Source organism: Hydra vulgaris, chromosome 13 (genome assembly GCF_038396675.1).
Source record: "Hydra vulgaris chromosome 13, alternate assembly HydraT2T_AEP".
In the NCBI taxonomy this organism is placed as follows: Eukaryota; Metazoa; Cnidaria; class Hydrozoa; order Anthoathecata; family Hydridae; genus Hydra; species Hydra vulgaris.
Window position 1 is genome coordinate 36539805 of NC_088932.1, and position 19673 is coordinate 36559477.

Below are 19673 nucleotides of genomic sequence, written 5' to 3' on the forward strand. Positions count from 1 at the left end.
ATCCGAAGAGCAGCTGTCGAAGAAATTTAATATGGTATCTATTTCATCATCATAGTCGATGGTGTCCCCAATAAATCTCACACTGAGCAAATAACTTTTGTAATTCGTTTTCTCCTCTATGAAAAAGAAATTAATCGCGGGCAAATCAAAGAACGATTTTTGTGTGTTGAAGCTTTCGAGAAGAAGAAAGAAGTCGATATAGCCAAGCTTATAACGATGTGATTGTAAAGCTGGTTATCATCATCATGTGTGAAACCATAATGTGAATGCAAGGCTGGGTTTGGATATTAAAAACTCTCGCGATCAGGGATACGATAATGGATCCAATATGTCAAGTGCTTATAAGGGAAATCAAATCTTAACAAGATCAATTATTTGGAAGCTCTATACGTTCCCTGTAGCGTTCACAGAATCAGCCATTAAAGCTGAGATCAAAAATAAGAGATCAAAGTACTTTTTGGAAAGATCGAATTTTTGTACGTATTTTTTAGAGCATGTCCTGTCCAAGGAAAGATCCCCACTGAAGTGACTGGAGCTTCACAGCATAGACTTTCTATGACAAAATAGAGCTCTCGTACCAATGCTATCAAACCACTTGCTAAGAGGCCAAGAGAAATGTTGGCACCTTTTAAACATGCCATGTAAATCCTGGATCTGACCAGCAGACCAGCAGCTAAGTCAAGAAAGACCCTTAAAAAAATAATTACCATCTTTTGAATTTGTATTGATAATTACGATTTGGTAAAAAAACCTTTACTATTGTTAACAACAATTGTATATAATTATATCGTTTTTAAACTTGTTAAAGGCAACATTTTAAATAGCTGTCGAAAGTGATATAGTTTCAGATGAATCAAACTTTTTTTATGAGAAATACCGTAAAGGATAAACTGTGACTTAGTATGCTAACTGAACTGCGTGTTTGAAACAAATATCTGTGATGAGACTGACAAATTAGTAGAAAATGCTTAGAATGTAGTTTTAATATTATGAAGCTCAATTACTTAATTATACAAGCTTACTTACCACCCAATGATGCTGAATTTGATAAAGATACCTATGTATGTATTTAATACCTATTGAATTATATTTTAAGATTTATTAAACTTTATGGGGTGGTATGGTATGCTTTTCTTCATTCAAAGCTTTGTGATTAATTTTTTTTTAAAAGAGAAAAGGTTATTATTTTTCTTATTTTTAATAAAGTTGTTTTATTTGACAATATATTTTCTAATATGGATAAAAAATGGATAAAAGTAAAGGTGATTAAAAGTGAAGAATATTTGTACGCAAATGTGTTACGCAAAATATTTAGACATTGGAAACACACAGCAATGTTTCACGTCAAATCCTATGCAAGCGCGAAAATTAAAAGTGCCATTTAAAAATTAAAAGAGTATTACTGCATGATCTTGGCACAAAATATCAGATTTTTTTAAGCAGAAAAGCAAAAACTATGGCGGCTATGTTTTAACTTCTTTTATCTTTGATTCTTTAGATTCCTTTTTAAGAATGAAACGTTTATAGCATAAGCAAATGTTATACAACATTAAGTTGCAATTAACCGATTTAAACTACTTCATGTATTTTAATTAACTTCAACAAGTATGAAGTCAAATCAAGCAAACCTTTTTTGATAAGAACATGATTGTTCGTGTTAAGTAATAATGATTTTATAGAAAAAAGGTTTTGTTCGGAAAAAATCAAAATACCTTTCCCATAACATACTCTCTATTCTCTGCTAGAATTTGTGTGGCTTTTTCCCATTCTGGTTGTAAAGCTTGACAGTGTCGGCACCTATCACGTAAAAGACATATGTAAATATATATAGACCTATCACGTTAAAGACAGTATGTAAATATACACACACATTTAAACAACATATGATAGTTATAACTTTTATTTTTTCTTGTAAACTTGGTTTAAATTTAAAAAAGACTTTTGTGTAAACGCAAAAACACCAACCGCTTCAAAAATTTTAAAGATGGCATAACACAATAATCAACAAGTGAACAGAAATTTTTTTTTGGTTTCTTTCAAATTAGTTGTTATAAACTTAAGTCAATTATCATATTATATATTGAGCAACTTAATGATCAATACATAATATAACCATTAAAACTCAATAATATAGTTATTAACAAATGGCTGTCGTGAGTACCGTTTCCAATCAATTGTGTATGCAAATATCGAACTTAATTAATTTTTAAACTGTGTAATGTTAAAACATATATGAAGTTTTACAGTTTTATTTTTACTTTAAAATCGCATTGCGGCAATAACTCCCTAATTTTTATTTATAGCAATTATTTGCCGTTTTATAAAGTCTCTTATTTAGTAAATAGTGTTAAACCAATCGCTAAATGTTTTAAACATTTATTGAACAATAAGAACGTTAGTGGCCGAAGTGGTTAGCTCGCTGCATTTCCGAAGTTCAAATCCTGTCGCGTGCATATTTATTATTGTCGCGTGCATATTTAATCTTTTCCGATTTTATAAAATACAAAATGAAACATTTTTAAAGTTCTGTTGATGTTATATACATAACATAACAAAAAAAAGGAGAGAGTTTTAAAATAAGGGTAAAAATTCTAAAAACATCAATTAATAGGCAAGGGTCTTAATGAGCTGCGGGTGGTCTGGAGACAAATTTAATAAAAACTTAATAAGCCCGTACCCGTTGTTTTTTTTTTATAGAAGTTTACTATTTCCAATAAGAAGTTATAAAGTATTGAACACTAATTTTTAACTCGAAGCAAAGATTTGAAAGATTATTTTTTTCAACCACTTACTAAAAATTATTGAAATAAAACGACTATATAAAGAATAAATATAGAAATCGTCGGTTTGGAATGAATATATTTTTAAGTATAATTTCAAATGTTTTTAAAACTTTTTATACCAAATGTAACACTTTTCAACACTGCGGGTATTCTAAATATTATTTAGAATTAGAAAATAATTATGATAATAATTTGAAAATAAATTTTCCACCATTTTCCATTCTTTAATTAATTTTTTATTATTGATCACAAATACCCAACAAAGTACTCTTTTCACAACTTTAACATTCCGAAGACTTTATTTAAAAAAAAACTGACTTCTCTATCTTATCTCGAGGACTACGGACTATGGAATTCTATCCCTAAAGAGTAAAAAACATGAAGTCATTAAATCTCTTTAAAGTAGCAATCAAACAACGCCTATTTGACTTAAATGCCGTCAACATACTCTCCTATCGTTAAAGATTAAATTATCATCGCGTTTTCAATAGATACTTATGCAAAAATTTTATATAATGAAAAAAAATCATTTAAAAAACGAATTTTTCATAATAAAAATCTTGAATCTTTTAAATATCCACTATCTTCAATTCATTAAGACATTATTAACTTTACAAAAGACATTAATTTAATATATAAATCTTTTTTTTTATTTTTTTTTTTTGAAATTTATGACCTCGGTTTTTCCAAAGTAGAAGTAAATTACAAACATAAAAAAATAAAAAAGTCAAATAATGCAGTTGGTTCAGATGATGTCAATGGGAATGTTATTATAAGCTGTTTTGGCGTTTTAAAAGACATATATTTCCAATTTTTTAAATGCTCTATTAGTCATGGAGTTTTTCGTGATGATTTAAAAATATTAAAAATTATTCCTATATTTAAACAAGGAGAAAAAACAAATGTTAAACACTATCGTCCAATTTTTATCCTCTCTGTTTTTTCTATAATTTTAGAAAGAATTTTGTACAACAGAATATACAATCACCTTTTAGCAAACAAATTATTATAAAACATGCAATATGGATTCAAAAATAATAATTCAGCAAACAAGAAGTATATCAGACTCGTTTACTAATTTCAAATTCACATTGAGAATATTTATTGATTCAGCAATAGCTTTCGATATAATTGATCATAAAATTCTTGCTAAAAAACGAAAATATTATGGTATAACAGGCTATGAAGCATTTTCATCAAATTTGTTAAATATTACATGTGGAGTTCCTCAAGGATTCGTATTAGGATCTCTTCTTTTTCTTATATATATTAATGATCTATACAAAGCCTCGGATTTAAGAGCAATTATATTTGCTGATGACACTAATTTATTTATGTCAGCAAAAGTATTCCAACTCTATTTTATTACGTGAACATCGAGTTAATATATCTGACTGGTTTAAGACTAACAAATTATCTCTTAACATTGATAAAACTAAATAGATTCTGTTCATTCAAAAAATAAAAATTGCCAATTAACATGCCTCATCTTGTTATTGACAATATACAAATTAAAAAAAAGTACAGGAATATTGTACAAAGCAAGAAATGTTTTAAATAAACATACTTTATAGTGATCGACCGAAATTAGAATTGCCGAAATATCGGTTTCGATTCATTTTGGTTGCGGCATTTCTCAACCGAAACTGAAACCAAAATTTTGGCAAAACTTTTACCGAAATTCAAACCGAAATTTTTTAAAAGTAAGAACTAACGTGTTTAAACAATGCTCCTTTGATATTTGTTTTATTAAGAGTTGATTTGTTGTTATAAATGAAATGATGTAAATTAATAACGGAAGTTAACATTTGCTAGATTTTCTCGGCAAAACAAAAGTTTGTCAAGATTTTCTGGTAAAAGTCTGTTTCGTTCGTTGGTTAGTATATCTCCAGCAGTTGAAAACAACCTTTCAACATCAGTTGATGTTGGTGGGGGAGTCAGAAACTTCTTGGCAATTTTGGCAAGGGCCAGCTTGACTCCCCCACTCGAATTTTTTTCATAAATCTTCCAGAAGTCCAGACATTCGGAAGATATCTGAGAGTCCAAGTAATCATTCAACACTTCTTTGGTCAGTCTGGAGTTTGAACTTTGGTTTGTTGTTGCTTGAGATTTGGCAATGATGTTTTTCATCAAGTTAAAAAATCCTGTAAGGCTGGTTCCTTTGGAAATTGGTTTGGATTCATTGAGAGATGGTAGCAAAGAATCCAGTTGTGTCAAGATGGATTTTTTGGCAGCATGACAGGCATCCTGGGACCGGAAAAAATAATGTTTGAACCTTGGGTCAAGTAAGGTTGCAATGGAATAATGCTCAGTCTTTTCCATGTTCAAGAAACGATTTTCCATAGCAGTTTTCATTGCTTGCTGCATTGTGATCATGTCATCATCTCCAGTTGTTGTTTCAAGTGATTGGATTATAGTTGTCACAATGGGTATGCAAGAACTGATGCAAGATTCACTTCCCGAGAGCAGTTTTGTGGCTTCATCAAAAATACCCAAAATTGTAACCACTTTTTCACAAATATTCCAGTCTTCCCGTGAAAATTCAATTCCAGAGGATGGCAACTTGAGCAGAGTGCCAGCAATAGCTGGTTTAAGGTAACTTGAGTGCCAGCAATAGCTGGTTTAAGGTGCAAAATTCTTTCCAGCATATAAAAAGTCGAGTTCCATCTTGTTGCAACATCATTTTTCAACTCAAGTCGATATTTGTTGCCTATCTGACTCTCTTGTTGTTTGTGAGCTCTGTATAAAACACATTTGCGTGAGAGGCATGAGTGCAAAGTTTTGGGCATTTCTCAACAAGGGTTTCCACTGTTTCCATAGAAAAAAGTTCTTTTTTGATAACTAGTTGAAGAGAATGGTTGAGGCATCGAACTGATTCATAGACACATCCTGGTTCATTGAAGGCTGCCTTGACATTTGCAGCATTGTCCCTCAAGCAAACACCAGTTTTTGAAGTAATGTCCCAGTCCTCGGCTGTTTCTTGAATCTTCTGATAAATGTTTGCCGCTGTGTGACGATCGTCAAATTTGGAGCAGGACAAGCAGAACTTCATCTTTTCCCAGTCTTTTGAAATGAAATGAATTTTCTTTCCTAAATATCCGTGGTGAGACCGTTTCGACTTCTTCTTCTTCCAAACGATCTTTTAGAGCAGTTTTAATCTTCTCATATGCAGGGTCCAGCATGCTTCTGTCGTATTTTTCACTAGCACTTTCAAAATTTGGAACAATCATGGCATGGTGTCTCAAAAAACCAGCTTCATTAACATTAGACCATGGTTGCATGTCAAGAATAATTATTTCAAAGATGGACTTGTGAAATTTCTGCCCTTTTTCTGAGTTTGATTCAATTTTTGAACTGGTTTCAACCCAGTTTGGAATTGTAGACTAAAGCATCTCTGTTCTTTGCTTTTTAGACCTGATGTTAAAGATAGGAGTTGTTCTCTTTCGGTTTTCTTTTGGCCCGGAAAATTCTTTTTGAGGAACTTCTGGTTCTGGAGTTCTTGTCGTTAAAGATGCTGGACTGGTGTTGGTGACAAGAGGATGGTGAGTCTTGAGATGAGACAAAAGGCCGCTGCTGGTCTGTCCCTTTGGATCATCAGAGCCACGTGACGCTCTTCCATTGCAAATTTTGCAATTGACGTACTTGGGATCACTAATAGAGATTGTAAAATGCTTCAAAAACCCAACTTTTTTGGCGACTTTTTTCCATCTTGGTAAAAATTATGTTTGAAAACAAATCACAGTTTTGGTCAACAAATAATTTTCTTTGTTCACTTCAAGATTCCACAAATGTTGAAAAATTAATGAACTATTCAAGAATATAATGTAAAATGTTAACTTGTAATTAATTAAAAAAATAATTTTTGAAATGTCAACAAAATTTTATTAAAACAAATTAAATTTTTTATAAAAACGCTACAATGTTTTCAACTAAATTTGTTACAGAAAAAAAAACGTTTACATTTTATATGAACGACGTTTATAGAATAAATTATAGAATTAGATTATAAGCGTTTATAATCATAAAATATGCTTAACTTTATAAATTAAAAAAATAAATATATTAGATAGGTATATTAATATATTTAATATTTATATTAATATATAATATTTATATATAAAAAATTAATTAAAAATCTGTCAACAAAGTTAAATTTGAAAAAAATTGAATATTATTTTAATAATGCTTTTTGAATTACGGTTTTTGGTTTGAAGTTGAACCGAAATTTCGGTTTGAACCGACACTTAAAAAACTACCAAAACCGAAATTTCGGTTTCGGTTAAAAGCAAAATTTCGGCCGAAAGCGAAACCGAAATTTTCCGATCACTAATACTTTAGCACAATTATATCACTCATTTATTCATTGTCATATAAACTATGCAAACATTGCTTGGGGTAGTACAAATAAAAATAAACTTACACCTCTTTATTGTCAGCAGAAGCATGTAGCACGTCATATATATTTTAAAGACCGTTATACTCATGTCAAGCCTCTATTATTTGAAACGAAAGTTTTTAATAAATATGAGCTTAAAATTTTTAATATTCTTTATTTTATGCTTAAATGTAAAACCAATTCATCCCCGATTTCTTTCCATAATTTGTATTCATTAAAAGATAAAAATAAATACATTTTACGCAATGATAATTTTATTAAGCAGCCCATTTTTCAAAAAAATCTTTTTAAATTTTGTATTGACTATCGCGACCATTCTTATAGAATAAAATAGTTTTTAAAAATTTTACTGATGATTTTGTTCATCAAAGTAACTTTTTTTCTTTTAAACTAAAGCTTAAAGAACTCATTTTTACAATTGAAGATTTAACAATATACTTCTGATTTTTTTTTAGTGATCTTCCTTTTTACTCTCTATTTTAACATGAATTTATAAAAATTGATAGGTATCAATTACAACTGTAATCTACATATATAATAGATATAATGCATCTTGTATTTTTAACGAAATAATTTAAGTTTCTTACTTCGTTAACTTATTTTTTATCTTGTAAATATCTTATATAGTTTTAAAACGAACATTTCCTAGCGGTATGGTATGGTCTTCTTCGAGTCCCCGGGTTCTTTTATTTTTTAATAATGATCATATATATATATATATATATATATATATATATATATATATATATATATATATATAATATAAAAAGAAATAAATAGTATGATACCGTATATGATGTTTTAATGCTTATAAAATTATTACACATACTATTAAAGATGTCGTTTAAATTATATATATATATATATATATATATATATATATATATATATATATATATATATATATATATATATATATATATATATATATATATATATATATATATATTTATATATATATATATATGTACATATATATATATATATATATATATATATATATATATATATATATATATATATATATATATTTGTTTTTTAAATATTGTAACAAAATGCTTATTTAAAATGTAAGAAAACAAAAAAAGAATTATTAAGAATAACTAAAATAATTTATCCCTTTTGGATGACTACAAATGATTATTATATCACAATACAAATGGTTTTTTGTTTTTTTTTGGAAATTGGAAAGTTGCAAATGAAAGGGACTTGATGATAAGACTGCAGTCTTCTACTTGCTCCTATCATTATTCTAATTTTTATCTTATTTATAAATGTATTTATATAAATATTTTATTTATAAATATAAAAAAGTTAAATGTATGTAAAATATATAGTGACGAAATAAGTTACAAAAAAAATAATAATAATATTAAAAATTGCATTTTCACAACACTTAAAAGTGTTGTAAAAATGTTTTTACTCTTGCTGGAATTAATTGCAGAAAGAATTTTCCTCGAAATCTTCACCAGCATTTTTTTTTTTAAAAATGCTTCTTAAGAAAATTTCCTCTTCAATTATTAAAAACCGCTTATTGTCCCTTTTTTTTTTCTTTCTTTGAAAAACAGATTATGTTTAATCGCACAAACAAATTTTCTCGTCTATAAATTACGCAACGTCCATAAAATACGCAATGCTAAATTTATTTTAAAAATTTTCATTAAACTTAACGAACTATTATAATTTTTTATAATTAATAATAATTTAAGGCTTGGCGAGGGAAAACTTTTGATCTTTTTTGATTTATTTATTAACGAAATATAGCGTTGCGTAATTTATGAACAATTCCTAAGGTACGTAGCCAGCCCTGTGGGCACGGTACGTTTTTAAAACGTTTTTTAGACGTTTTTATAAGGTTTAAACCTAATAAAAACGTCCAAAGAACGTTTTAAAAACGTACTGTGCCCACTGGGAGCAACAATTGAAAAAAAAAACTGACTGAAAATATTAAATCGATTGTGATTGGAATCTTAGCAATTTTTTTTCATACAACTAACTTTTTTTTCCGTAAAGTAAAAAGCAAGCAGTGTTCCAAAAGTTACGTTTTTGTCAGAAAAACACATAAATCCCCTTTCTTTCTATGCATATAAACGATCTCTAACGATATTACAATGAAAGATGAAATTGTCAATTAGGAAAGTTCTATGTAATTTCTGGCATTTTTGATAAAATACTGTTACCAAATAGCCCCAGTCTCTCCTACTAAATAAATATAACATTTTTTAAATCTTACAAATTGTTTTTAAAGATATAATAAAAGTTCAAAAAATTTTCAATTTATAAAAGTTTTATTAAACAATTATTTAAAAATTTTGGTGTAAAACTTTATTACCACAACTCTAGTGTTTTTTAACTGTGTTGAACGCGTTTGTTTATAAAAGCATTTAGATTGTTTAAATAAAAGAAAAAATTAATTAATAAAATAGACAATCAAGATTTTACGTTTTAAAAAATGGACAAAAAACTTACTTTTACTTTTAATGTTTTTTTTTTCTGCTTCTGTATTTGCATGATAAAGTCATATTTTATATAACGATTTTTAAATGGGTGTATCTGGATGTAGCTGGTACAAAGTTTCTACCTTGTTGTTTTGTTATTGTTATTTAGTGTGTTATTATTACTAAACGTTTGGTTTTAGTCGATGTTTCAGTTCTTTGTATTGTTGCTTTGTATAGTCACTATTGTACTTGTCGTTATTGTTGCTGCCAAACTTGATGTTGTTGCAGTTTTTATTGATGTTGTTGTTTGTTTTTGTCGCTGGTGTTATTGTTGGTATTGTCTTTGTTTTGAATCTAATACTAATAAAAATATATTAGAGAATATTATTATAAAAAAACATTTAAATAAGTATTACAGAATAAAACCGATATCAAATTTAAAGTGCTTATGAATCTTCCTTTTATTTAGATTTTATAAGAGTATTTTTATCTTATCTTAAAACTAATATACAAATATATAAATAGTGAGAATATACAATTTTACAATGGGGGAGGAAGGGGTAAAACTATGAAAAGAGGAGGGGCGCAAGCAATCTGTTTCTTGACAATAAAACTTTTCAAGATTCTGTAGTAACACCTATCATTGGTTTATAGAGCGATATAGCATGTTTTTAGAGATCTTATATATTTTCTTTAAGATGTCCAATATTCTGTATTCGTAAGTGTTTTGTATTCGTAAGTGTATTGCTCACATTATAACTCAATTGAAAAACAATAGATTATAAACCTAAAATAACTAGAGATTTAAACGTAAATTCTCCGCCCCCCCTCCCTCCCTCATACATGGGCGTGTTTTACATGGGATGCAAATTGCTTAAATATTATAAAATACGATAACATAAATCAAATAGTATTCGGAACATTTCTATATAAATTACTCAACGAATTGGCAGCAATTGCTATTTTTCACGTAATTTATCGTAATTTAACGAAGGTTTCTGTTGTAATTTTTTTATGGTATGAAGTAAAACATGGCCTTCAATTTTTGTTCCAACAGTATTCCGACAATAGACAATTTTTTTGTTACTCTGCTCCTTATAATGCTCTTATATTACTCCAATTATATAAAATGGCATTAAACAAATAAATTTGAAACAGGAACCCCCACACTATTATCATAATAAACGGTATATGAAATATAATAATAGTGTATAAAAACAAGGTTGGTGATTGTAACAACATAATAGACTTACCACGGCATTATAAATTCAACAAGCATTACATCTTTATCTCGAGTATACAAGTCAAAAGACACTTCAGTCAGTTCAAAAACTTGTGAAATAATGCTCATCAAAGAGCAGGCAAATATAAAAATTTGAAACAACAGATTTCTCTTTTTATTCGACATATCAGATGCACGACGAGCACGATTAAAGTCTTTTATTAAATCATAAACCCTCTAAAAACATCTTTCTATTCAACAGGACTTTAAGTTTTATAATATTTTAGCTATGTAGCTGATTAACGTTTGTACCAATGGAAAGAAATACTCTGTTCCACACGTTAAACCATTTTACGTCAAAAAAATTTTTGCATTTTTTTTAATACAGTTTGCATAAATTTTATATAAAAACCAAAATTAAAGTCACGTAAATTTTCTATTAATATAAAAATAATGTAATTTTTTTTCTTAATCTGAGAACATTTCCTGTATTACTAATATAAAATGTTGTTGATGATCAGCATATTTAGTGAACCATTTCCAAGGGTGCACAATGAGGCCTGATTGTTATTGAGGCGTGCAAGAACTGTATATGTTTGTATCGTTTAAGATATTGGGTATGCCATGCTATTTGGCATTGTTTGGGTCAGATATCAAATCTAAGCCGATTGAGAGGTTAAACAATATAGTAGTTTTATTGTGCTGAAGTATATTTGGATTACTAACTAAAAAACAATGTAAATAACAATTATTTAAAGTTTTGATAATTCAAAACATGGTTTTTTGTTTTTGTAAATAGATATATATTTATTATAATCTTAAACAACGAAATAAAAAAATAAAAATTTTTATTAATAAACTGCGGAACACAGAAGATACAAAATATCGCGTCTATTTATAGTTGTCAATAAAAACATCAGCGAAAGTTATATATTTATTTATAGAAAATATAATATTTATGAAAATTTATAGTCTATACAATAATTAATAGTTAAATATTATTAAAGGTTTGACGCCTGTAAATAGGAAGAGACAAACAAATGTATATTATATAGTTTACTAATATTTAATATGACAAAAGTTAGTTTAAATGTTTAATAATAAGACAAAAAACCACTGAGATAAACAGGGAGAAAGTGAAACAATAGAACTTTGTCATCAAACAAGTTTATTGTATTTTTATTTGTGGAAATAACTAGGTGAATAACCTAGTGAAATAATTGTTGATAATGACGTCATAATACCTTAACAACAAGGGAATTACAATTTGAAGGGTTGTACCCATAAAGGAGAGGGTTAGGCGTAAAATGTCCCAAAATACCCATTTTTTGAATTTTTTGTTGTATATCTACATATGATCACGTCATTATTTTTTCTTTTCCGTTCCCGTACTCGTAGAAAAATGGACAAGCATAAGACCACCTAATTTAATTGTGGCAAAAAGATGAACTAACAAAAAATAAATAAAATTACAGTATCACGTATATATATATATATTAAAAAAAAAAAAAAAATTATTAGCGACATAAATATACCAAAAGACAAAAAATATGTATTTATTATATAAATCCCTTTATTGTCAAAAGGTAATCTACCTTAGGCCACATCTTATAATATGCTTTTGTAAAAAAAAAAAAAAAAAAAAAACTGTTAACGGAGATTCTCGCAAGATATTTTTCTTTTTTGGAATTGATTTATTAGAAAGCAATTAATCATTACTTCTTTTTATTAACTCAATTTAAGATTTATAATTCCCATGCTAATCTTAAATTTTCAAATAAAATTATTTTATATGATGAAGTTTTTTAAATAAATTTCTTAAAGTAGGTTTTTCAACCTTTAAAAATGTGTTTACAAATGCCATAATATTTTATTCGGCTTCATAAACGTTTGCGCTTCTTTTTATAATAAATTCCATATCTTTTCTTTATAATTTCACCTAATTTTTAACATAATTTTCACCTAATTTTTGACATAATTTCTTATTTTAGATTTTAGTACTTATTCATTACTTTTTTAAATTTATAAATAACTCAGCAATTATTTCAAAAATTCTCATACAATAAAATGAAGCAATATACATATAATAGAATATAGATATTCTTTATAAAAATAATCAAGATTATATTTCCATTTTATGAAGATGTCCATTGTTGGTCTTGCGCAACAACTCATTAATGTCTAACGACTCTCCTAAAATAAAAGCAACAAATAAATAACTTAAGATAAAGTTTTCATGAGTTGTATTAATATTTTACAATTTGCATCATCAATTTTAGTTAATTTACAACTATTAACAAAAACAGCAGTTTATTTTTTTGCTTATATTCTAATACAGCCACATTCAATGAACATAGTAATACGAAAATTAGAATTTTTGTATTTATTATTTTGTATGCAGTTACTTTTTTTTCCTAATGACTCAGCTGGCTTGTTTGAGCCAGAAACATGTGATAAATATCTAGACAAAATTAAAATTATATAACTTTATGATGGTACGCTCACTTTTGTTAATTTAAAAAGTATGGTAAAAAAATCGGAATTAATTAAAATTATTTTTTCATGCCATGACGACGAACAGTGTTCGCTTTAGTAAATGTTACGGCAGTTAGCCGATGTACACGTTTAATGTAAATTTTCTTGATTAAAAACACGTTCCGTTAAAGTTTATCTAAATTTTCTTTGATTATATAAATTTATTATTATTTTATAAATTTATTTAATTATTTAAAACAGATCTAAATTTTTAACTTGTCTGTTTTTATTGTACACCAATTTTTTAAGCTCCAAAAATTTTTAGTCTGACGTAATTGTGGAACATTTGCAGGGTTATACATATAAAAAAAAAAAATACATCTAGGGTTATACATACCACGGTTTGTAAATTTGGGGTCCTAATATCAATAAAATATCCTATGAAAATCCTTTTAGTTGGTAATAGTACATGTCTATGGGAGTCCATATTGAGGTGTTTTGAAATCCCTCATTAACATCCATATGGAAATTTGTATCTCTAAGTATTTATAAACTAAATCTAAATTCGGACTTTGTCAGTGCTAACTTCATACAGTAAACATGCTCTGTGAAAAAAATTAATAAAATAAGAAATGTTGCCATCAAATATTTTAGTTTTCTTATTTTTATAACTTTTTTCAAAATTTAATTTATTACGTTGACTCAAAAGCATTTTTGAAAGCTCGAACCTTGTATCCGTATCCAAAGTTTTTTCCGGAAGAGGCAGTTGTACAAAACAAAGATAATTGTAAACAAGGTTTTTGTGAATATATTTGTTAAGTTTGAAGATGCCAACGTTTGCAAAGACCCATGAAGAATGAAGAAAATCTGTTTGTGTCATTTGCATGAAAAAAGGTGACGAAGAGCTGACCGAAAACTACAAATCAAAAATCCTTCAACAAATCCAGAAAGATCTCGATTTCAATGATGAGAGAGTGCCTTTGGCAACTTGTATCTCAGATTGGAAAGCTTTGTGATAGGAAAACAACCGTTGTGCTAAAACTTTACCACTTTGAGACAATTTTAATCAAACCTGCAACTTATTTTTCTAATGTCTGTGAGTGTTTACTCTGCCAAATTGCAAAGCTCAAGAAAAAAAAAAAGCATTCATTCATCAAATTCCAAAACTTAGAGGCCAAACTCCCACAGCAGGCTTCTCAAAGTGCTGAAAAACGTTGCACAAAGTGCTTGTTAATAATTGGACGTGGGCTTCTTCACAACTGCACTTTAGGAAATCGCCATGAAAATCTAAGGAAAATTGCAGCTGCAGATCCAGTAGGAGCAGAGGAAGTTGCATCAGCAGTTTTAGCTTCTAAAAGTGCCTCTTTAAATGGAACCATCAGGCTTAGTCAACCAAATGGAAAGATGTTGTCTATGAGAAGAGGTATGCTGTGTTGATTTGATATTGTTAATTTAATTTAAAAAAACGTTTGAACTTGTTAATCAAACATTTTAATAGGGCTAAATAGGGAGAGGCAAAATTAAAGTAAATTAAAAATGCTCCTTCAATATTCTTAATTGATTCTAATTTAATTTACTTAAAAAAAATTCTTATTATATTTTATTCTAAATTAAATTCTCAAATCTTTATCTAGTTTATTCACTTGATTAATTTTGAACTTTCTATTTTTTTTTGTTTAGGTCCATCATCAACTCAGCAACTATTTAAAGAACCTCTTACAACGGAAAATATGGTTCAAATACAGCAGAATACTAGACTGTTCAACAATGGAATGCGAAAACTTGGCTCAGCCCTGATTTAAATTAGTCCTGCAAGTTTGGTGGAGCCAAGTTTCCCTCTAAAGTTTGCTCAAGCTGGTTAAAAGCTTCATGATCAGTTTATTGACAGCAGCATAACTCGGCAGAAAATAAGGAATCATGTCAGGTGGTTCATTGCCAAAGTCTCAGTGAAGCCTTTAAATTAGCTCAAAAATTAACAGAATCTGCCATTTTGAAGTTGGGAATTGATGGAGGAGACTCCTTTCTGAAAGTAAACTTCATTCACATGTTTTGGAGAAGGATAAAACGCCACCAAACAGCCCAGTTCAGAAAACTATCAAACTGATGTCTCAACCCTCAACCAAAGCAACAAGTGTAAAGCAACAAATCCTGATAGCACTTGCACAAAACACTTTAGAAAGCTACCATAATGTGAAGGCTATTTTGAATCTCATTCAAGTTCAAGAAGAATGTCAGAAAGATTCTCTCATTTTTTCTTGCAATCTCAAGCTGGCAAACATTTTATGTGGAATACAGTTTCACAGGAGCAAGCATCCATGTTGTTAATGTGATGCCTCATCACCAAATCTCCAAAACTGTGGCCGCCTGAGAACTTTTGGTGAGATCAGAAGACAACATTCCGAGTTCATCAGAGCAGGAGGAGATTTGAGAAAATCAAAGGACTTCAAAAATGTTGTTCACTTGCCAATACTTGATTTTCCAGATGACAAGCTCTACCTTGAGGCTATCCCACCCACAGAGCTACATTTGCTACTTGGTGTGGTAAATCACTTGATCAAAACTCTTTGTGATCTTTGGTCCAAAGCCAAAGAATGGCTCTCATCACTTCACATTCTCATCTAGCCTTTCCATGGTCGTCATTTCAATGGGAATGACTGCATGAAGCTCTTGAGAGGTGAAAGCAAACTTTCAGAAAAGGAAAATTTTGCTCAAGCTCATGGCTTCATTCAAACACTTAAGCTATTCAAGGATGTTGTGACTTCTTGCTTTGGCCAGAATTTGGACCCTGACTACAAATCCAAGATTGCTCAATTCCAACAAAGCTACATTAAACTTCCGATTTCAGTTACCCCTAAAGCGCATGCAGAGTTTTTTTTTCGTCTTGATGAAAGTCATGCAGTGTTTTTCCATGTGCTGAGGCACATGGAAAAACACTGCATGACTTTCATCAAGACAAAAAAAATGGGATTGGCACTCTTCAGTGAGCAGACAACAGAAGCCTTGCACTCGAACTTCAAGGTTCATTGGGATAGGTACAAACCAGATTCTTCCCACCCTGATTATGCCAAGCATTTCCTGAAATGTGTAATTGAGTATAATAGCAAGAAAATCTTAACTCAGCACAAGAAAGATTTTTTACATAATTTATTTCAGAAAAAAAAGTTTGAAACATTTGCTTTCCCATGTGTCTTTTCTTGAAGAATATTCTAATCAATTATCAGAAAGAAAATTGTTATTAATCTCGTAAGTGAAGTCTTGTAAAAAATAAATGAATAAAAATAAAAAGTCCCTATTTTTACAGAATTAGACATCATGTTTAATAAAAATTTCACGAAAACAAATATTTTGGTCTTAAAAGCTATCCATAGCGTATATGAAAGGAACACTTTTGGATAAAAACTTAGATGTCAAATAAGTCCGCTGGATTTTAATGCAGGATTTTGAAATTACTCATATTGTGCTACAATTAGTATACACATTTACCTAATAGGATTTTCATTGGGTATTTCATTGATATTAGGACCCCAAATCTACAAACCGTGATACACCTTTGATACAAACTCGATATTTTTGGATTTTAGATTGTAAAATTACTTTACATGAATAATGTGAGAAAGAAAGATCAGGAGAGAAAACAATATTGTCATTTTGATGATATTTTTCAATGAATTTCACTAATCTGACAATACATTTTGAAATATATACATTTTCATTGACTGCTTAGCCCGATGGAGCAATGAAATACTGGGAGATTCCTTATTATCAAGAATGCAATCGAAACAGTAACAATACACAAAGAATACATCAAGAGCGCAATCCAAACAGTAACAGCAAACAAATCCAAAGTAATTTTGGCTCGAAAAATGTTTTTTCATTTCAACCCTCATCATTGATGTAAGGTTGAAGAAAATCCTTCTAATCGATAATTTTGGAGAGTTTTGCACAATTTCATCACAATGATACAAACAAACAGTCATGCAAATTTATACCCATAATAAGCCACGTTCATATAACAATCATTTAAGTAGATGTCATAATCATGATCTAAGATAGATCTTTAAAAGGATCTATTTTAGACTCAAAAAAATAAAAAAAATAAATAAAAAAATTTAAACAAAGATAATATGAATCATCTACACCGAGTTGTCTAATGAACTATGTATGTAAAATCACAGTTCTAAAATGTCATAAATTTTTTTAGAGTTTAAACATCATATGTAATACAATTATTTTATAAAATTATTACCAGGTGTTATTCCATAGCCTTTGAGCAAACCATGAGGGTTAGAAGGTGTCACACAATCATTATCAACTTCCTTACGAAGAACTTTATCGATTTCCACACTGCTGAAGAATGCAACAGACTAATAACATAAGTAATCAAATTATTGAGCATCATAAAAAAACAGAGCAAAAAAAAAAAAAAAAACGAAAAGTTTTTTTATTAACTTTTTGGTTAATAAATAGTTATAAGAAAAGCAAACAATAAACCTGTGGTAAATCATTAAGTTGCAATTTATAAGCAAACAATGCTCTGGTGAGCAAGTTAGATATTTGGAGTGCAAGTGCAGCCCGATACTTATCTTTCTCATGTACAATATAACGAACCTAAATATAAAAAAAATATGAAAAAAATACATCAGTAGGACAAGCTGAAAAAAAACAAAAAAAAAAAGTTAAGAAAAATTAATTGCTTAAAAAAAAAAAAAAAAAAAGTAATTAAAAAAAAAGAAAAGGAAAGAAGTTTTTTTTTAAACATAACATCAAAAAGGCTACAGTTGAGAAGGTCACCCTATTATTATTACTATTATTATAATCGATATAAAGTTTATACAAGATAAATATCAGTAAGATCATTTTTTAAACAAGATAAGTTTATCAGTGCAAAAAAGTGTAAAACTACTTTTTCTTAACATCCAGTTAAAAATATACAAAAAATAATATATTGAAAATTTTGTAAATTAAGATCAATAGTCAAAAACCATTTTGAAAAAGTAAAAATAAAGTTATATTTTTTTAAATATAGTTAAATTAATTTTCAGTTAAATACTCGTAAACAAGAGTGCAAAACCTTTTCTTTATCATTAAAAAGAGTGAATTTGTACTAGTGTCTCTTCCTTTAAACAGCATCGATTGATGATGATATAGGTTCTACTCTCAAATGATTCAAGCTTTTGAGTGTTAGTTAAATTGAAAATAACTGAATAAAGTAATATAACTTTTAAAATAATATAATAAATAACTTTTAAAGTAATTTTTCTCGAAACTTTGCAAGCTTTTACTTTCCAATATGCCAATGGTATAATCGATGCCAATATGCCAATGGTATAATCTCGAATCGACTTCCAATATGCCAATGGTATAGTATCGAAACTTTGCAAGCTTTTACTTTCCAATATGCCAATGATATAAACCATTGTTTCAATTATAAGAATAATTTAGCTTAAGGTATACTTTTGTTTATACAACTTTCTTCAAAAAGTAATTTTTGTTTAATTTGTTTTTGTATAAAGTAAGTTTTTCTATTGGTGCTTAATTATACATTAAAAAAAAAATAATAATCTATAAACAAAGACATAATTTCTTGATTAGTAGATCTAACTGTTACAGACCTGTCTGGTCTGCAACATTTCATGATTAATAGATCTAATTGTTGCAGACCCATCTGGTCTGCAACAAAAATTGCAGACCACTCTGCTACAATAATTGACAACATTTTTTTAAATTAATTTTTTTATGAAACAATTTCCGAAAACTCAACAACTTTTGTTTCTAATCATTTACCTCAACTTTGCATTTCTCCTTATTTCAATAAACTATTTATTATCATAAAATGCAAAAAATCTTTGCAAAATTTTAAATAATAATAAATGTCAAAAATTTAATTTATCTTCTAACTGTTTATTAGTTAATGAAATATAATAACTGGTGCAACATTTTATCTTTGAAAAATTAAACAATTTCTTTACAAATGTTGCACATATCATCGTATTAGAGTTCTTGTTTCTGTGCTTGTACAAACGCTTGGACATTTCACATAATGCTTTCTTCAATATTCTCATTTTGAGCATCTAATTTCCTTAACAATAGCTTTACTATCTCATCTGTAATGCACTCTCTTCAAGTTTTCGTACTTATAACTTTATGAAACTGCTTTCTCTTTACATGCTGATACCTAATCACCTTAACCCTTACACTCTAACACCCCAAACCTAACCTGTAACTTTTTTCAATCAAGCCTTTTGATCTCTAAATCTAGCATTTCATCAAATAACATCTGCTAATACATGTCTGGCGCAAGCAATGCATGAGCCTCTCTTCTATATTCTCAGATTTTCCTCAAATTTTATAAAATTTCT

The 19673-nt window shown here is 28.5% G+C and overlaps 2 protein-coding genes across 3 annotated transcripts in view; both read right to left on the bottom strand.

Annotated features, from left to right (window-relative positions):
* LOC124815218 (repetitive organellar protein) overlaps nt 1–11399 on the bottom strand; it is a 36952-nt gene extending 25553 nt beyond the window's left edge. Inside the window, exons 1-2 of one of the 2 annotated variants that reach the window (XM_065816691.1) lie at nt 10871–11399; nt 1713–1797 (exon numbers count right to left, since the gene is read on the bottom strand). In XM_065816691.1, coding sequence (XP_065672763.1) covers nt 1713–1797; nt 10871–11025 — 240 coding nt within the window. In that variant the 5' untranslated portion in view covers nt 11026–11399. The remainder of the gene's footprint in view (nt 1–1712; nt 1798–10870) is intronic. The other variant, XM_065816692.1, reaches the window with a different exon arrangement.
* A 1483-nt stretch (nt 11400–12882) lies between these two features.
* The window catches only part of LOC100211228 (DNA polymerase subunit gamma-1), an 80017-nt gene continuing 73226 nt past the window's right edge, over nt 12883–19673 (bottom strand). Inside the window, exons 18-20 of the mRNA XM_065816693.1 lie at nt 17806–17922; nt 17561–17678; nt 12883–13032 (exon numbers count right to left, since the gene is read on the bottom strand). Of these exons, the coding sequence (XP_065672765.1) occupies nt 12962–13032; nt 17561–17678; nt 17806–17922 (306 nt within the window). The 3' untranslated portion in view covers nt 12883–12961. The remainder of the gene's footprint in view (nt 13033–17560; nt 17679–17805; nt 17923–19673) is intronic.